Source organism: Babylonia areolata, chromosome 22, assembly GCF_041734735.1.
Source record: "Babylonia areolata isolate BAREFJ2019XMU chromosome 22, ASM4173473v1, whole genome shotgun sequence".
In the NCBI taxonomy this organism is placed as follows: domain Eukaryota; kingdom Metazoa; phylum Mollusca; class Gastropoda; order Neogastropoda; family Buccinidae; genus Babylonia; species Babylonia areolata.
Window position 1 is genome coordinate 9,678,534 of NC_134897.1, and position 18,891 is coordinate 9,697,424.

The 18,891-nt window shown below is 39.9% G+C and overlaps 2 protein-coding genes across 4 annotated transcripts in view; one reads left to right on the plus strand and one right to left on the minus strand.

Moving 5' to 3' along the window:
- The window catches only part of LOC143297304 (coiled-coil domain-containing protein 171-like), a 55,777-nt gene extending 49,715 nt beyond the window's left edge, over positions 1-6,062 (plus strand). For all 3 annotated transcript variants that reach the window (XM_076609578.1, XM_076609581.1, XM_076609579.1), the window contains exons 29-32: positions 217-363; positions 2,139-2,224; positions 3,142-3,228; positions 4,005-6,062. In XM_076609578.1, the coding sequence (XP_076465693.1) occupies positions 217-363; positions 2,139-2,224; positions 3,142-3,228; positions 4,005-4,080 (396 nt within the window). In that variant the 3' untranslated portion in view covers positions 4,081-6,062. The remainder of the gene's footprint in view (positions 1-216; positions 364-2,138; positions 2,225-3,141; positions 3,229-4,004) is intronic.
- A 2,414-nt stretch (positions 6,063-8,476) lies between these two features.
- On the minus strand, positions 8,477-18,010 carry LOC143296973 (alpha-methylacyl-CoA racemase-like). The gene is made up of 7 exons (XM_076609050.1): positions 17,968-18,010; positions 17,000-17,124; positions 16,416-16,551; positions 15,843-15,986; positions 14,357-14,539; positions 12,725-12,892; positions 8,477-12,329 (listed from the first exon to the last, which is right to left on the minus strand). The coding sequence occupies exons 2-7, from the start codon at positions 17,105-17,107 to the stop codon at positions 11,923-11,925; spliced, it is 1,146 nt and encodes a 381-aa protein (XP_076465165.1). The 5' UTR covers positions 17,108-17,124; positions 17,968-18,010; the 3' UTR covers positions 8,477-11,922.
- Positions 18,011-18,891: the final 881 nt, after the last annotated feature.

Here is an 18,891-nt window from a genome sequence, read left to right on the forward strand (position 1 = left end):
TTTGTGAAATGTGTATGTGTGTGATGTGTTTGTGAAATGTGTATGTGTGCTGAATCTGTATCCGTGTGTGCTACATGTGTATGCGTATGTGTGTGTGTATTGCACGTGTGTATGTGTTCATTAAAGTAGCCCCAGGACTCCTGGTTGCAAACAATTACGGTCACTTCCACCCAAGAAACAGTACCACCATTTTTTCTCTTTTTTTTTCTTTTTCAGAACCTGGTTGGAGCCTTTGTGGACCTTCACCATCAGTCACTGGCCAGGGTTCGAGTCTTGGAGGAGGAGACTGCCTCCCTGCAGCAGCATGTCAGTTCCCTGAAACGTGAGCTGAGTGACGCCGTCCACAGGGAGTTCAGTGAACAGGTGCTGTGCTGATAGCGAACCATCTCTCTTTGTTTCAGTTTGTTTCTCAATGAGGCCTCACTGCGTTTGGACAAATCCATACATATCCATATGTGAAGTGATGGCCTAGAGGTAACGCGTCCGCCTAGGAAGAGAGAGAATCTGAGCACGCTGGTTTGAATAACGGCTCAGCCGCCGATATTTTCTCCCCCTCCACTAGACCTTGAGTGTTGGTCTGGACGCTAGTCATTCGGATGAGACGATAAACCCGTGTGCAGCGTGCACTTAGCACATGTAAAAGAACCCATAGCAACAAAAGGGTTGTTCCTGGCAAAATTCTTTGGAAAAATCCACTTTGATAGGAAAAACAAATAAAACTACACGCAGGAAAAAACGCAAAAAAGATGGGTGGCACTGTAGTGTAGCGACACGCTCTCCCTGGGAAGAGCAGCCCGAATTTCACACAGAGAAATCTGTTGTGATAAAAAAGATATAAAAATACAAATACATTTAAATGTATGCTACACAACAACTGCTATGCAGATGTCTCACCAGCAGAATAACCCAACGTGATCAGGCCTTGAGTGCATGCTTATATATTTGTGTACCTATCATAGTGGATTTCTTCTACAGAATTTTTGCCAGAGGACAACACTCTTGTTGCCATGGGTTCTTTTTCAGTGTGCCAAGTGCATGCTGCACAGGGGACCTTGGTTTATTGTCTCATCGGAATGACCAGACGTTCAGTTTGATTTTCCATTCAAACTTTGGAGAAAAGGCGAGAGCACAGGATTCGAACCCACACCCTCACGGACTCTCAACATTGGTAGTTGAGTGTCTTAACCGTTCTGTCCGCTACCACATTCCTCCTCTTTCCTCTTTTGCAAACATGAATAGCATGGGTGGTAGTATTTGACCACAGAGAGTTTAGTGAACAGGTGCTGTGCTGATAACTGACCATCTCTCTTTGGCAAACATGTATGGGGTAGGTCGTATTTGTCCATAGAGAGTTCAATGAACAGCTGCTGTGCTGATAACTGACCATCTCTCTTTGGCAAACATGTATGGCATAGGTGATCGTATTCATCTATAGAGAGTTCAGTGAACAGGTGCTCTCTTTGGCAAACATGTATGGCATAGGTGATCGTATTCATCCACAGAGAGTTCAGTGAACAGGTGCTGTGCTGATAACTGACCATCTCTCTTTGGCAAACATGTATGGCATGGGTGATCGTATTCGTCCATAGAGAGTTCAGTGAACAGCTGCTGTGCAGATAACTGACTATCTCTCTTTGGCAAACATGTATGGCATGGGTGATCGTATTCATCCATAGAGAGTTCAGTGAACAGGTGCTGTGTTGATAACTGACCATCTCTCTTTGGCAAACATGTGTGGCATGGGTGATCATATTCATCCACAGTGAGTTCAGTGAACAGGTGCTGTGTTGATAACTGACCATCTCTCTTTGGCAAACATGTATGGCATGGGTGCTAGTATTTCCGTTTTATACAGATTTTTGTATTAGCTTATTAGGGGTGTGTTTTTTTTTCCTTGTCATAGTTTTGATTTGTTCGAGATTTGGAACCTGATATTAGCAGGACTGGTTGGAGAAAAACAGTGACAGAGGTTTGAATTTATTGACCCGGTTGTTCTCTTTCAAAAACTACACAGTGATGAAGAATTGTTAGAATTTTTTTTATATGAATAGAATATAACATAAGAAATTATTTATAGACAGTGAAATAGTGAAAGGAATGCTGATTTATTAACGATTATTTTGTTGTTTTGTTTTCAGGATTTGCCCACTCGGGATGAATACGACCTCACTCCCTCCGTCTCCCAAACAGACATCAGTGGCCGAGAGGAATTTAAACCACTCAGGTAAACTAATATGTTTTTAGATAGATAGATAGATAGATATAAATATTAAGAGATAGAAAGATTACATGTAGAGTTCCTTACATCTGAGTTCCTTTATATATATATATATATATATATATATATATATATATATAATGTATGTATTTTTACCGAGAGAAAGAAAAAGAGAGAGAGCGAGAAAAAAGAGTGATAGATATAGAGAGAGGGTTAGATAGATATAGATTACATATATTGAGTTCCTTTATTTCTACGAGTCCCATTAGAAACAGAGATTTCTAGATAGATACATAGAAATACATATATTTACCTGATCGTTATTTAATATGAAATATATCCCTACATTTTCAGAACATTTTCATTACTTTTATATTGTCTCCTGACCTTACACTAGAAATGAGCTGACTCTTTTGCTCAGAACTCAGCTGTTAAAACTTCTTTCCAAAATCATACCCCCACACGTGCCCTCAGCCACATATACTCCGTATTCCCCTTACCATTCAATAGTCTTCTGTTACATGTGTTTATAATACATCCCTCTAAATCAGGGTTATGCATGGTGTGAAAGCACTTCTGTTACATGTGCTTGTAATACATCCCTCTAAATCAGGGTTATGCATGGTGTGAAAGCACTTCTGTTACATGTGCTTGTAATACATCCCTCTAAATCAGGGTTATGCATGGTGTGAAAGCACTTCTGTTACTTGTGTTAATAATACATCCCTCTAAATCAGGGTTATGCATGGTGTGAAAGCACTTCTGTTACATGTGTTAATAATACATCCCTCTAAATCAGGGTTATGCATGGTGTGAAAGCACTTTGATTTGTCTCTGCACAAGATAAAGCACTGTATGAATACCTTTATTATTATTATTATGAACCTGTTGATGTGCTGACTATAAAGCTGTAGTGTTGACAGGGAGGACTCGGAAATCTCGGTGTCCATGACCAGTGTTTCGGGAACAGTGGAGAAATCGTCCAGCAAGTCGGCATTTAAAGCTGTTAGGTAAGGAATTGTTTTTAAATTTTTAGTTCTTTTTTTGTTGTTGTTGTTATTGTTGTTTTTTTTGGTCCGACATTGTTTTAGATTTTCAGTTCTTTGTTTTTGTCCTACAATTGTTTTTCATTCTCTCACACACACACGCATAGAGAGAGAGCGAGAGTGAGTGAGTGACAGACTAACCTACTGACTTACAAAAAATTGAGGCCCCCCGTCATGAAATCAGGTATGTTGTCATAAAATGTTAGACGGGCGCAATAGCCGAGTGGTTAAAGCATTGGACTGTCAGTCTGAGGGTCCCGGGTCGGAATCACGGTGACGGCGCCTGGTGGGTGAAGGGTGGAGATCTTTACGATCTCCCAGGTCAACATATGTGCAGACCTGCTAGTGCCTGAACCCCCTTCGTGTGTATACGCAAGCAGAAGATCAAATACGCACGTTAAAGATCCTGTAATCCATGTCAGCGTTCGGTGGGTTATGGAAACAAGAACATACCCAGCATGCACACCCCCAAAAACGGAGTATGGCTGCCTACATGGCAGGGTAAAAACGGTCATACACGTAAAAGCCCACTTGTGCATACGAGTGAACGTGGGAGTTGCAGCCCACGAACGCAGAAGAAGAAGAAGAAAATGATAAAACTGAGAGATGATTTAGATTATGCAGGCTGCCTGTGTGTCAACCGTTGCCCTCTCACTGAACACAGACTGGATCTCACGGCTGTGGCTGTCTGTGTGTGTGGCTACAATCAATCCCACATGTTGCCTTCCTTTCTCTCTCAGGTCCTCAGGCCTGCAGACCCCCAAAATGTCCAGCCACAAGTCTCGGCCTCGACATCCTGTGTCGGGACACAGGTAGCCAGCTGACTGACGAGAGTGGCTGCCCTTTGGTTCACGACTCTCCTGCCATGGTGGCTCCCTCTGTGGCGTCTCAACTTTGCATTCCACTGAACAGTGCTGGCTGTGTTTTATGGACTACAGGGCAGTTGATTTTTTAGTTCTGTTTTGGCTTTTTGATTGTATTTCTCTTTGGGGTTTTTATGTGATTAACCCAGATTGAAGGGAGGTCAGGAGTGTTGAGTGTTTTCACGTAACAAACAAGACAGATTTCCCCCCCTCCCCTTTTGTTATCTCTCATTTCTGCAATATTACATTAGATATAATTGAGATTGGAAGTGTTCAGTGTTTCACTTAATGAATTTAGGCAGAGGTGGGGTTTTTTGTTGTTTTTTGTTTTTTCTCATTATGAATATTTCTGACAATATCTTGAAAAGCTTATAAATTGATTGGTTTCATTAGTGGACTATCAACATTTTATAATGTCCTGTCTCGTTCAAAAACAAGACAAGAGCATTCAAATTTAAGCACTTACAGTGACCCTCTGCGTTGGTACATAATTGATTGATCACTTTTATTCAGTTTCTAAGGTCTACAGTTTCCCTCACCCCTCCCTGGTGTGAATAAGCACCTGACCTCGGTTGGGAAAGGTTAAATGCATCAGGAGAGGATCGAGCCCTGTTTTCCAACGCCAAGCGTAACGGGCTATAGGACCTTAGACCTTTTTCTTTAACCTTTATTTATTGTCTCGGCCCAACACTCTGCTGATATCACAGATTGACATAAGTTTACATTTGAGCCAACAGCAAAGTGAGAGCTGTATTATCAATGGTTTCTCCAGTCAGTGGGAAATCATTTACAGCTTAGTCTTTTGTGAACGACTATGACTCTCAAACTAGGAGGCAAAATTGCACTGAGTGCTGCAGCCTTGTGGGCTAGTTGGCCTTTGGGAACCATCCCAACGCCGACTGTCCTTAAACCCTCTTGGTCGAGAGAGTGGGGATGTAACTTGGGCAAGACACTCTCCACAATAATCAAATTCTAGCCCAAAATGGGCTAGCTCAGCAGTTGCCTCCTCTGCTGTTCTGATGGTCATAGTCGGACACGACTGACTATCATATATATATATATATTATTTATTGTCTTCAGTCTTACCACCTTGCGGTCTATAAAATGCAGTAGAGAGAGTCCAGGGCCAGTTGGATTGATCAAGTGAAAGACTTGAATCAGTTTGAAAGCAATATTTGTTGAGACAGGACCAGGGATGGTATGAAAGTGAGGACAAGGTGGTGGTGGTGTACAAGAGGAGAGGGGAAGAAGGGATGGCTTTGTAAAAGTGGTCAGCATTTTTTTTTTCCCCGCCCCCCCCGTTTGTCTTTGTATGTGTGTGTGTGTGTGTGTGTTTTCTCAGGAATTGTTTCTCTCTTGAATTTCAAAAGTGATACATGATTGCTACAGTTTATTGAAAGATTTTTTTAAAAATTTTCTTTAATTTTTTAAAAATATATTTTAGTTTTATAGCAAATACAATGGTCAGGAGTTTCACACATTTTCATTTCTTCATCAAAACAGCTGTGTACCCTGATTTTTTTTTTTCTTTAATCTCATTTTATTTTGTTTTGTTTTTATTTTGCTTGACAGACATGTCTCGTGCCTTTGTGTGAGGATTGGCTTGTTTGGTTGATTTTAGTTAGTTGTTTGTACCAGTGTAATGTGCATTTATTCCAAATCCGTCCAGTGTATGATAATTATATATATGTATATGAATATATAACATTATTGTATATCGTACACATAGTAACTGCCCCTTCCTGTGTATATATATATATATATATATATTCTGCTGTCAGTGGCTGCCTGTGGTTTGGGTTGTGTGAGAAAAAACTGCCAGAGTCTTTGTTGTTTCGTCTTTAAACTTGGGATTTGTCAGTATTGCAATTGGTGAAACTGATGAAAACTTTCTAATAAACTGAAAGAAAAGATGGAAGAGTGGAAAATGCAAGAATCCCCCCCCCCCCCCCCACCCCCCAAAAAAATGGACGGGATCCAGTTGATTTTTTCTTCACTGAAAGAAAAGATGTGTTGAAAAACAAAGTATCTTGTGGTGGTGTTCATTTACTCATTCTTATTCAACCAGTCCATACTACCTAGGACTGAAACACACTCAGTGAATGTTCCACACTCACAAATCAAAGAAATAAAGATAAAAGCAAAGAGTGTGGGAGGGAAAGACTTCAGATGATAATTCCATAATTTACATAAAATCAAATGAATATTTGAAGCATATCAAGCACATCCAAAAAATAAAAAAATAAAAACAAACTTGAAGGTGCACATAAGTAGGCAGATATGACATACATAGGTATAACATACATAGGTAACATGCTGCATGTTTTTTGGGTTTTTTTTTTTTTGTTTTGTTTTTGCCATTGGCCAACATAATTATACACTTCATCAGTACCTCAGAGAATATCATAAATTATAGCAATATATTTTACGATCATGGCAGTCATTGGCATCATTATTAGCTTCATTGACCTTTTCCATTAAAAAAAAAAAATGAAAGCTGAATCTTTGTTCTGACTGCATCCCATACAAGTTCAGCGTATCCATTTCTTTCTAAGGGTGAGCTGTTTGCAGTAGTGCATGCAAGTTATTTGCAATAGTGAATGTATGTGTGGAGGATTGAAGACTATTGGTCGTAGCAGTCGGAAGTATTGCTGTTGTTACATGGTCTTCTTTATGGATGCGGTTGACGTGGGTGTGTTTTACTTTCAGCGTCAATCAGAACAGGGAAAAAAATTTCACTTCTTGCAGGGTCACTGGCCATGTTCTTTTGTAGTGAAAAGTAACGCAGGTACTGATTACCGAATGTAGGTATAAAAAAAAAAAAAAAAAAAAAAAAGAATAAAAGCAAAGTGAAAGTTGAGTATTACACAGATGATACCAGTTAAAAACAAGTTTGTCTGTTTTTTAGTTTAGTAGATTTTTTTAGTGTTTTTTTATGTGTGTTTTTTGTTTTTGTTTGTTTTTTGTCTTGAAACTGGAACTTCCACCAGATGCTGGTGAAATTTACCTGGATGATTACTTTACCTGCCAGACAGTACTGGATCCTTAATTGTAAGACATGGTGTGTGTCATATTCTACCAGCTACAAGGTGCTTTGGATTATAAGGCACACACCTGGAATTTTTTTTTAAAAGAATTCCAATTTCCTTTTTTTTTTTTTTTTAAAGTCCAAATTGAATAATATATAAGGAGTAGGATGTTATAAGGCACACATCAAAATGATAAACCAACAAAATAGTAAGAACATCGACCGCTGCTGCAGCCATGTTTGCTCTGTTGTTATGAAAACTTGACAGTGTTAATGAAAGGATATCCTCCTTCAGATATCATTTGCTCCTACAACTGTCATTGGTGTGACTTCAAACAGCGGTTTATAGAAATATCCTTTGTTTTCACCACCACAAACGTTATACTTCCGGTTTTGGAGGTCAGCCTTCATGCGATTCTGATTCACATAATATTTTCAACTTAACTGAGTCTGACTCAGGACACTGTTTCAATAGATTTTGACCATACATAAGTTGCAACATATGATACAGCACAAGGGTGTGTAAAATACTATAAATTTTGACCATACAGCAGGTGCTATGTATTGTAAAGTGCACAGGTCGAAGTATAGTAAAGAAATATTGCCTTTTAGTTCATGAAATACAGTAAAGGGTTGTTCCTGGTAAAATTCTGTAGAAAAATCAACTTCGATTGGAAATACAAATAAAACTGCATGCAGGAAAAAAATACCATAAAAACATGGCTGGCGCTGTAGTGTAGAAACGCGCTGCCCCTTGGGAGAGCAGCCCGAATTTCACACAGAGAAATCTGTTGTGATCAAAAGAAATAGAAATACAAATAAACCCTTGTCTGTTTGTATAAAATCATGCTCTGTGTTTCTCAGCCTCATGTGACCTTGGGGTTTTCTTATTTCCTCTGTGCATGCCTGAGGTGTGAGAGCGTTGTGCCTTTCACAACTTGTCTGTGATATTTCCCGAATACTCGTGGCATCTTGCACAATCTGTACTGTCTGCCAAACTGTTGTGACGGCTGCATGCCCCCACTGAACTTTGGTGTAGAAAGCGGAGTAAAAGGGTAAAAAGATTGGGAACTGCTTTTGCTGAAAGGACTGTTTGTCGTAGTCTTGATACAACTGGTGCTGCTGGTCCTTGTTAGAATGATGAATGGATGGTAGTCATTGATTTTTTTGATTTTTTTCGTAATGGACCTGCTGTGCATTTGGTTTGTTTTTGTGTACATCTATCAAGCGTGTATACTTTAATTATTCTTTGGTATGTGTGTTTTTTTCCTTACTGTTGCCTTTTTTTTGTTATTGCAAGAAATGAAACTCTTTTGTGTTAAAAATTTATGGATAGAACATTACGCACACAACTGTGTGCATACACTCATGAACACATGTATACGCACACTACAAACACACACACACATACAAAGCTTGCAAACATGCATGCAAACACACATTTGTTTACATAGTGCATGCACACATAAAGAAATGTCATTTAAAAAAATTATTCATTTAAAAAATTGAAAAGATGTAGCTTGACTTTTACTTTGTCTGCATGTATTCAGCCAGTTATCAGTTATCAGGGGGGTCTTTATAGCAGTTTTATGTTCCTACTAGCCTTGAAAAAGATACAGTTAGCACATCAGTCAGTCTTTGTCAGCTGGATCTGTCAGTGTCTGTTTTAACCCCTTGATGGCTAAACTCAGTGAAATGAGATCATTGTGGTATGAAATTGAAGTGCAGTCTCCACTTTCGGCGTGCTCCTGGAGTGGAGTCATTGATTTTGTTGCACAAAAGTAACGCTGTAGCAGCAGTGCAGGGTCTCCTCTGGTGTGTGGCCTCCTGGCGACCTAGCATCGATGGTTCCCTGTGGACTGCTGACACTGGAACTGCGACGGACGAACCCAGGTGTGGCCGTGTATGGGGGAATCTAAATGAGCGGCATGGGAGTAATGCCACTGAAACGGTGCAGATGATGGGGCAGCAAAAAAAAAAAAAAAAAAGTGAAAAAAAAAAGAAAAGAAAAAAGTAACGCTGTCTCAAGAGGAAGAAGTCTTGATCAAGAACAGTGACGGACATCCAGACCCTGTAATCCCAGTCATACCTCAGTGAAATGACAGCCCTAAAATGACCAGCAGCAGCAGAAAAGGGGCTTAAGAAGGATACTACTTTCTCTTCTTGCATGAAAGAAAAGCAGTGCTTCCAGAACTGAGTACAAAGCCTGTTTGTTCATGGCCCTTCAAATATTGCTCATCCCAAGATGAATGAGTCTTGATAAAGAATGGTGACTGACAATAGTTACTGATGAAAAGAGGTTTTAGTTTTAGCAATCCGTTTTAAATAGGTGTGTGTAGTTGTGTGTTAAACAACACATTGTGAAAATTCATTTTTAGAAAGCCATATGTTTAGTATTGGTGTTTAATTTAATGGAAAAACGATACAGGGCCAGTGGGTTTTTTTTTTATTCTTGTCAGTTTTGATGGTTTTGTTTTATCTCATTGTGTCTTTCTTTGGCGTTACTTGTTCACTTTGTTTTCTTTTAATTACAAAAAGAATATACGCAACTTAAGACATTTGTAATAACATTCAGGTTGACCATTTTTTTTATGGTAAGTTTTTAGTGTTGGTAAAGTTTTTGCAGCTCATAGATCACCATCAGACTCACTGTGCATCCAAAACCATACAATCATAGACATAAGTTGAAAGGCATTATGTTTTTATATGTTTTTAATGAAAAATAAAATCCATGGTGACATTTGACTGATATTATGGGCATGACCTTTCTGACCTGGGTTTGAGGGTAGGGACATTGTTATTTCATTTCTTATGATTGACATGTACAAGTTATATGTGATGTGATGTATGAATGATACCAGAAAATTATATGAGGGAATGCAGGTCTCTGGAGTGATACAAAGTCCTTCCACGTTTTATATGTGTAGGGTTTTCATTTTGTCAGGGTGTTTAAGTCAGAGCCAGCGAAAGAATCCACAACACACAGGTCTTCACTGAGGTTGATGGGGCTGCTGTGGGGTACACAGTCACTTGACTCGATTAAAAGAACATGTGATCTTTGCAACCATTGACTCAATGATTTGAAACCTGGGTTTTAGAATGGTTTTTGTAAAATAACTTTTTTTAATATATGTATAATTTCCCTTGTTGCAAATGTATGAATTTGTATGGAGTGTACTGTTAATTTATATGATGCATTTCTTATCAGGGTGTATATGTAAATATATTTATTAATTTTTTTGTTTTATACTTGTAATGTGTGAAACAATGTATTCATTTAAATAAAGTGGAAGTTACAAAGCTGTGTTGCTGTTGTTTTGATTGAAAGATGGTTATGAACATTGAAAATGATAATTTTGTGAACTTGCGCAATTTTTGGAAACATTGATACATGTTTTCCTTTCCCGAGTGTGTATTTACAGATAAGTGTATGTGTGCAATGCAGACGTGTAAGTGTATGTGTGCAATGCAGACGTGTGTGTACATGGAAATTACTCTGCTTTTTTTTCTTTCTCTTTTTAACTTTGTTTTCACAATTAATAATTCAACTGATAAAACAAAGCCAAACAATCTACCCAAGAATAAAATTAATTAAAAAAAGACACAGAGTGAAAAACCATGAAAATCTGTGTGCAAAATGACCACTTTTATTAATCATCCAGTGTAAAAGGAAATTTTCTATCTAAAATTCAGGCAGAAAATACGCAAAAAAACTTAGCCGTATGAAGAGCACAGGAACAGGAGTCATGATGGCTGCCGGAAAAAGAGGACGCTAGCCAGCGGGACAAAGGGGAGGTTACCTACTTCCGGGAGGTTATCGGCCGTAGTTGCTTTCGTTTTCTCCGCATGGGCGGATAGTAGTTTGCACAGGACAGGAATGTCAGACCCCTGCCGGAGTCTGCACTAGTTGGGTCACGGTTAAGTATGTGTAATTAAAATTACGTTTAAGTAACATACTTACTGTGACCCACTAGTGCAGACTCGGCAGGGGTCTGACATTCCTGTCCTGTGCAAACTACTATCCGCCTATGCGGAGAAAAGTAACTACGGCCGAATTAGAAAAAAATATGTTGTCATGACATTTCTAAACTGAGCAAATATCACAACTTTTAGTTTCAGTGTCAATCTCTCCCTTTGTCTCTCTGATGAAAAAACAGAGCATGTACAAAACATCAGTCATCAAATACAATCATTCATTCATTTGTAATTTTTTGAATGGTAGTTGCAAGTTGAAGACACACACACACACACAACACTCACACACACACACACAGGGTTTTGGGGAAATTTCTATTCCTTTAGGTGCTTGCTTGAACTGTGAACCAGGATTATCATTTTATTATTTTTAGAGAGTGATTGCGAGAGCTGGAAAATATTTACATTACACTGTGCATTTCTTTAACAACAAGAACGGAGAATGTCAAATGCACCCGGTAATCCAACCCCAATCCATCTTTTCCAATTTTGCTGGTCACAGAGTCCACGTATGTGTGTTGGGTCATGCGTCTGTTCCAGCCCTACCCAACCCCCACCCATCCATTTTTTCCCACAAAGCACATGGTGTGTAGTGTACTGAACAAGTCCCCATGCTTTTGACACCTCCAAGAAACTTGAAAAATTCGTCGTCGTCTTCTTCTTTCATTCGTGGACTGCGACTCCCACGTTCACTTGTATGTACACGAGTGGGCTTTTATGTGTATGACCGTTTTTACCCCGCCGTGTATGTAGCCACACTCCGTTTTCCGGGGTGAAAACTTCATCTGAAAATCACAGTTTAGCTTTCTGCTGACCATTGTCCACCACCGTCCCCTCTTTCAACAGTCGGTCAATCTCCTCCCTGACCATCCCCGCTTCCAACAACACAGACACCGTGTGCTGACCGAACCTGGGCTGCGGCAGTACTTCGTCAATGCCAGGAGTCCTGGACAGTCGTGGTGCGGGCGCCGGTTCTGGTTTACCTGTCGAGGGGTTAGGGAGGAAGGTGTGCGTGGCCCGGTTGTGGGGGTGGTCTGCAGCCCCCTCCCTCCCCAGCACCGGCTCCACGCAGGCGTCCAGTTTGGAGAAGGTCTCCGACCACTGGTCCTGGGTTCGGGTCTTGAAGACGTCCTGGAATTTTTGCCGCATTGCTACCTGGTCGTCCATCTGGGAGACTTCTGCCGCATCGATGTTTAGCCCTGGATGTGGACAAGTCTTGTTATTGGAGGTGTGTGTGTGTGTGTGTGTGTGTGTGTGTGAATAGAATGGAATCACTTTTAGTTGTCATCAAAAGTTGGCAAAACATTCAAACAAATTTTCCCAACTTTGTGTGTGCCGTGTGTTTGTGTCTGTATGAGTACATATGTGCTGATATGATCGCAAGCAAATGTAAAGACATATGACTGAGCATGCATGACAGTGACTATGAAAAAAACCTAAAGAAAATGCACAGATAAGGAGTTGAAAAAGATTTCTGAAGCATAAAAACTTGCCTCAAACAATGGTCCAGGAAAACAAAAAGCATAGCACACACACACGCCACACATACACACGCACACACACGCACACACACACACACACACACACAAATCACCTTGAAGTAAATCCTGAAAGAACTTTGGTTCCAAGCAACCAACAGACATGAACTTTCCATCCTGAGTTTCATAAACATCGTAGAATGCAGCTCCTCCGTCCAGCAAATTCTCTCCTCTTGGCCTTCCCCACAGTCCTGGCAGATTTTGGGACATCCACAACCAGCTGCCTGTCAAAGTAGAAATTTACACTGAGAAAACAACGGGTGCAGCAGCCAAGTGGTTAAAGCGTTAGACTTTCAATCTCAGGGTCCCGGGTTCGAATCTCGGTGACGGCACCTGGTGGATAAAGGGTGGAGACTTTTCCGATCTCCTAGGTCAACATATGTGCAGACCTGCTTGTGCCTGAACCCCCTTTGTGTGTATACACAAGCAAAATACGCACGTTAAAGATCCTGTAACTCATGTCGGTGTTCGGTGGGTTATGGAAAGAAGAACATACCAAGCATGCACACCCCTGAAAACAGAGTATGGCTGTCAACATGGCAGGGTAAAAATGGTCATACACGTAAAAGCCCACTCGTGTACATACCAGTGAAGTGGGAGTTGCAGCACATGAACGAAGAAGAAGACACTGAGAAAAATAATGTTGAAAAAAAAACCCCAACTTTCTTTTTTAAGTTTACCTTCTTGATAGTCCAGTTTCTTCTTGTTTTTCCCTTGCAGGGAAGGTTCTTTTCTTCTCAATCAAAATAAAATTTAACTATTTAAAAAAAAAAAAAAAAAGAATAAATAAAAACAAATTTTCAAGTTCTAAGACTCTCATGTGTGAAAAAATCACCAAATCTGTGAAAGACCAAGTAGTATTTTTTATTATTTGTTGCAACAACAACAAAAAAGAAGAAAAAAGCATAACAAAACCAACGTAAACTTGTTTCATTCCTGCAAAATAATGGCCTAAAAAATATGATGATCCAAAGTGCTTCATAAAGTCTGCAAGTTTTTTTTTTTTTTTTTTTTTTTTTTTTTTTTTTTTTTTAGACAACTTTAAACCATAGGAATTTTTTTTTTTATATATATAAAAAATGAAGCTTTAGAGCTCAAAACAATTTGATATTTTCATTTAGGCATGCTACACAGCAAAACTAAGAATAATTGTCAATCCCATAATTTTGTCATTTGTTTGGACTCGGCTTTTAAATGATTATCCAATGTGACAAATACATATAATTAGTTGCAACGTTAATATCATGTTCTAAGGACAAACATATATACATATATTTAGAGAGAGTGACTAGCATATAGACCACCATACACGATCTAGTGGAGGGGGGGAGGAAGTATTGGCAAATGTGGAACAGAAATAGACATTCACAGATAGATTGACGTGGACACAGAGATAGACAATCACAGATAGACAGTCATGTAGATATTATCTATTTACAGGGATAAATAAATAGTTACGAAATGATTGTTCATATCAAAACAAAACACACCATTGTGAACATAAATGGCAACATTTCTGAAAGCTAGTAGATGCCTTGTAAACTAAACTAAAGAAATAGATAAAATGTATAAATAAATAAAATGACGTTCCAGATGGCGACTGATCAAAGTATGCAGAGCCCAAAATAGATCATAAAATAGATAATAAATAAAGAAACAAATAAGTAAACTTCCAGATGGCTACTGACCTAGGTAAGCAGAGCCCTGGGCCATGCTGACGTCGATCACCTGCCCAAGGCCTGAGGTGTGACGTTCAAACAGGGCCATGACGATGCCCAGGGCACACAACAGTCCTCCCCCAGCAAAGTCGGCCATCAGGTTGATTGGCGGGTACGGTCGCTCCCCCTTCCTTCCCAGTGTGGACAGCAGACCTAACACACCAAACACCCTGCCCCTCAGAGCTCTTACCCAAACCAGGCTCTTGCCTGATAATAACGACGCTTTTTGTTGTTGTTGTTTTTTGTGTTTTTTTCCCCCTTGCAATGAAGGTTATATTTTCCCTTCAACATCATCACCATGACATTTTCACATAACAAATTATACATATTACACAAGCATGGTAATAGTTTGCAAGGGTATTTTCACAGAATAAAGGAAATTTTCTATCTAAAATTACGTTTAAATAACATACTTACCGTGACCCAACTAGTGCAGACTCCGGCAGGGGTCTGACATTCCTGTCCTGTGCAAACTATCCGCCCATGCGGAGCAGACGAAACTACGGCCGATAACCTCCCGGAAGTAGGTAACCTCCCCTTTGTCCCGCTGGTTATCGCCCTCTTTTTCCGGCAGCCATCATGACTCCTGTACCTGTGCTCTTCATACGGCTAAGTTTTTTCGTAATAATGTATACTTGTACAGTGCCCTTTCTCTCTCTCTCTCTCTCTCTGAGTTCAGGGCGCTTCATTTAGAAGAAAAAGTTGCACTCAATCTGAAGTGCACAACAGCTGTTAAAGCCTTGACAGGCTATCTGAGGGTTCTGTGTTCAATTCTAGTACTGATGCCAGGTGGGTTAAGTGTGAAGATTTGTTTGATCTCCCTCATCAACATATGTGTGGACCTAACAGTTTCTGAACCACATTCATGTGTACGCATACACAGAAGATCAAATAGGTCCTGTTAATCTATGTCGGCAATCAGTGGCTTGTAGAAACAAGAGCAAAACCAGCATGCAAACACCTTCGTACTTCTTCAGCATTTCACCAAAAACAGCATGCAAACACCTTCGTATTTCTTCAGTGTTCCAGCAAAAACAGCATGCAAACACCTTCGTATTTCTTCAGCGTTCCAGCAAAACCAGCATGCAAACACCTTCGTACTTCTTCAGTGTTCCAGCAAAAACAGCATGCAAACACCTTCGTATTTCTTCAGTGTTCCAGCAAAAACAGCATGCAAACACTTTCGTATTTCTTCAGCGTTCCAGCTTGCAAACACCTTCGTACTTCTTCAGCATTCCTAGGCCATGTTCAGATGGTCAGTCAAGAGGCCTTCGTACAAACATCAAGTGCTCTAACCACCCAGCTATCACACCCGTCATGACCTTCTTCTTCTTCTTCGTTCGTGGGCTGCAACTCCCACATTCACTCGTATGTACACGAGAGGGCGTTTATGTGTATGACCGTTTTTACCCCGCCATGTACGCAGCTATACTCCATTTTTGGGGGTGACCAATACCTGATATGGCAATGTAGTTGATGTCATGTCCAGCCCGCTTGGACAGGGGTCCTGACTGACCGAAGCCAGTGAGACGTGCGTACACAAGGCCGGGGTTGTCCTTCATCAGAATGTCCGGCCCTAGACCCATTTTCTCCATGATGCCTGCAAAGGAAAAAATATCCAAACTTAGTTCATTCATTCCTCTCTGTGCCTTCTGGTGTGTGTGTGTGTGTGTGTGTGTGTGAATGTGCAGCATTATTACTAATATTAGTAAATTGAGTAAGTTGCTGAGAAAGGTTGATACCGCAAAGCAGACAAGTTTGCAAACTTGGCGATGCCTTTCAGTTTCTATGCATAATATAATACGCGCGCACACACACACACACACACACACAGAGTACATACACTATTTTTCACAGAACAATGACCAAAATAAAGAAACACACACACATACAAGACAGCGTTAGAGGTTTTCAAAATCATGCACAATACTGAAGATGGACAGAGAACTGACTCGACACCACTGTTTCAGACACCACAACAAACAAATCTCTTCCCAAACAAACCAAACCAAACCAAACACCACCTCACCAGGGCGATAGGGCTCCAGAAGAACATCAGCACTGCCGCAGAGTCTTCTCACGACGTCTGCCCCTGTCTCCTTTTTCAAGTCCACAACCACAGATTGTTTCCCCCGAGCCAGTCGGTCCATGTCTGCAGTGTTGGGCTGACCACAAAAATGTCTGACTTCCACTTTTGTCAAGAGTGTCAGACGTACTGAAGACTCTTGACTGGTTTATTGTCTATAGGTGCACAGGTACAGAAATTAATTCTTCGAAATGTGCAAAATTAAAATTAGAATTGTCATAAATCAAAGCTAAGTAATCCAGGAAATTATGACATTAAAATATACTATCACACACACACACACACACACTCACACACACCCAAAATCTAATATTCACACCACCCAAACGATTTTTTCTACATTGAGACACACACAAAAGTACAGTATTATGATATGCAAAGTAAACACTATTTTACCAAGGTATTAGTATTACTTCTAAAATACACATTGTCATAAAATCAAAATTATACAGAATTATAAAATCAAAACTACACAGAATTATAAAAAACTATACAGAATTATAATATCTATTCAAGGTGTGTCTTACTCTGTCGACTCTTATCACCCTGGCACCAAAGTCAGCCAGAATCATGCCACAGAACGGTGCAGGCGCCAGTCCAGCCATCTCCACCACACGGATCCCTTTCAGCGCCATCGTTTAACTCTGCTGGGCTGTGATAGTTCTGATTTTATTCATTGAATTTTTTTTCTAAAAAGCAATGAAAATGATTAACTTAGGTCAACACACACATACACCAGTAGTCACTCACACACATATAGATGATATACATGCAGCAACACACACTCATGCATATATGTACACGAGTATACACACATGCACTCAAAAACATACACACACAGAGATGTGTGCAAGCGCACACTCACACACACATACATACTTGTGCACATTCACAAATACTTTTTTTCTTTGGCAGAATGAACATTGTAAACTCAAAGAATTAACAGCAATGAATCTTAATCATTTTTAAATAAAAATGTGTGTATGTGTATGACCATGTGGTTTAAATCCTGTAGGTGTGTATGTGTGGTGTTAGGTTTGCCTGGTGGAACTGAAAAACACTAAAAATTAATAAAAATAAAATAAAAATTAATATCCTTGCATGTGGTCGTGCCTAAGTCTGCAGAAAGCCCCAATCAATGTGCATTTCAGAACATTCTTCAATATGACCACATATGCACAATGCATCGTCCACACTGATTTTCAGCACAAAACAAAACAACAAGCATGCACTTTGTACTTTTGGGGAATGCCAGCTAAAGAGTCGGTATGATGCTGAGGAACAGGAAGATAAAACTGAAGAGAACTACTGAGTGAGTTGCTTCATGGAACTTCACAAACACAGTTGCACTGCCACGCATTTGTAAATCGAACAATGTATTAACTTCACATCTAATTTATTCTTTTTCTTCTTCTTCCACGTGACGATCAACATCAGTTTGGTAATGAATGATGATGACCATTATCACAGAAACGGACACAAACATGCGGCCCACCTTTCGATTCTTGGCGACAGTGATCTTTGACCTGCTAAAGTGTGAGTTATTTCCCTTGTGCTGTTGGTGTGCGGATGTGTATGTCGGGGTGGGGGTAGAGAAGGGATCATCAAGCTCAATAGCTCAGTGGAAGGGACCACTGAGATATATTATGTCTATGGAAGGGGCGTGGGGATCTCTCTCTCTCTCTCTCTCTCTCTCTCTCTCTCTCTCTCTGTGCTATTTTGCCAAACCCTTTCCTTCAGTCACCTCGGTCATCTCTCCATTAAACGAACACTGTCTGTCATTGGATTCCGAAACTTGTCAAATAATGCTGATCAGAAGTGATCAGAAAATATTAAACTGAAATTCATCGTTCATGATTGCTACATGTTTCACTATTATCGCGCACAGATCATGGAACTGTTCCCCCTCCAGTTATCGTTACATTGCTATTGCTTCGTGGGGGCCACAACCATCGACACCTTCGTGTCAAGGGCCTCCAGACTCACTATATAGTTTGGGTGTGTTTTTTTGTTTGTTGTTGTTTGTTTGTTTTTGTTTTGTTTTTTTTTCAGTTCCGACCTCCTCCAAAGTGACAGAATAATCAGCTGGTTGATTGCGGTCGCTTCCCTGGAAGAAGAAGAAGATATATAACTCTTGTGTGTGTGTGTGTGTGTGTGTATAAAATCATGGTCAGAGCCTAATTGGTTCGATTAATGTATATTTCAGAAATTTCACACCTAAAAAACTTATATTTGAAAACTACGTGCATTTACGTCCTTTGAGTATGACTGTATTTGTTGGGGGTGGGTTTTTTTTTTCCAGTCTTTCTCTTCCCTTTTTTTTTTTCAACCTGTATAATGTAATTTTATATTGGAGAAAAAGCTAATAGTGTGGGAAAATTTTGTAATGCCAACAACAGTAAATACGTTTTAAAATGTA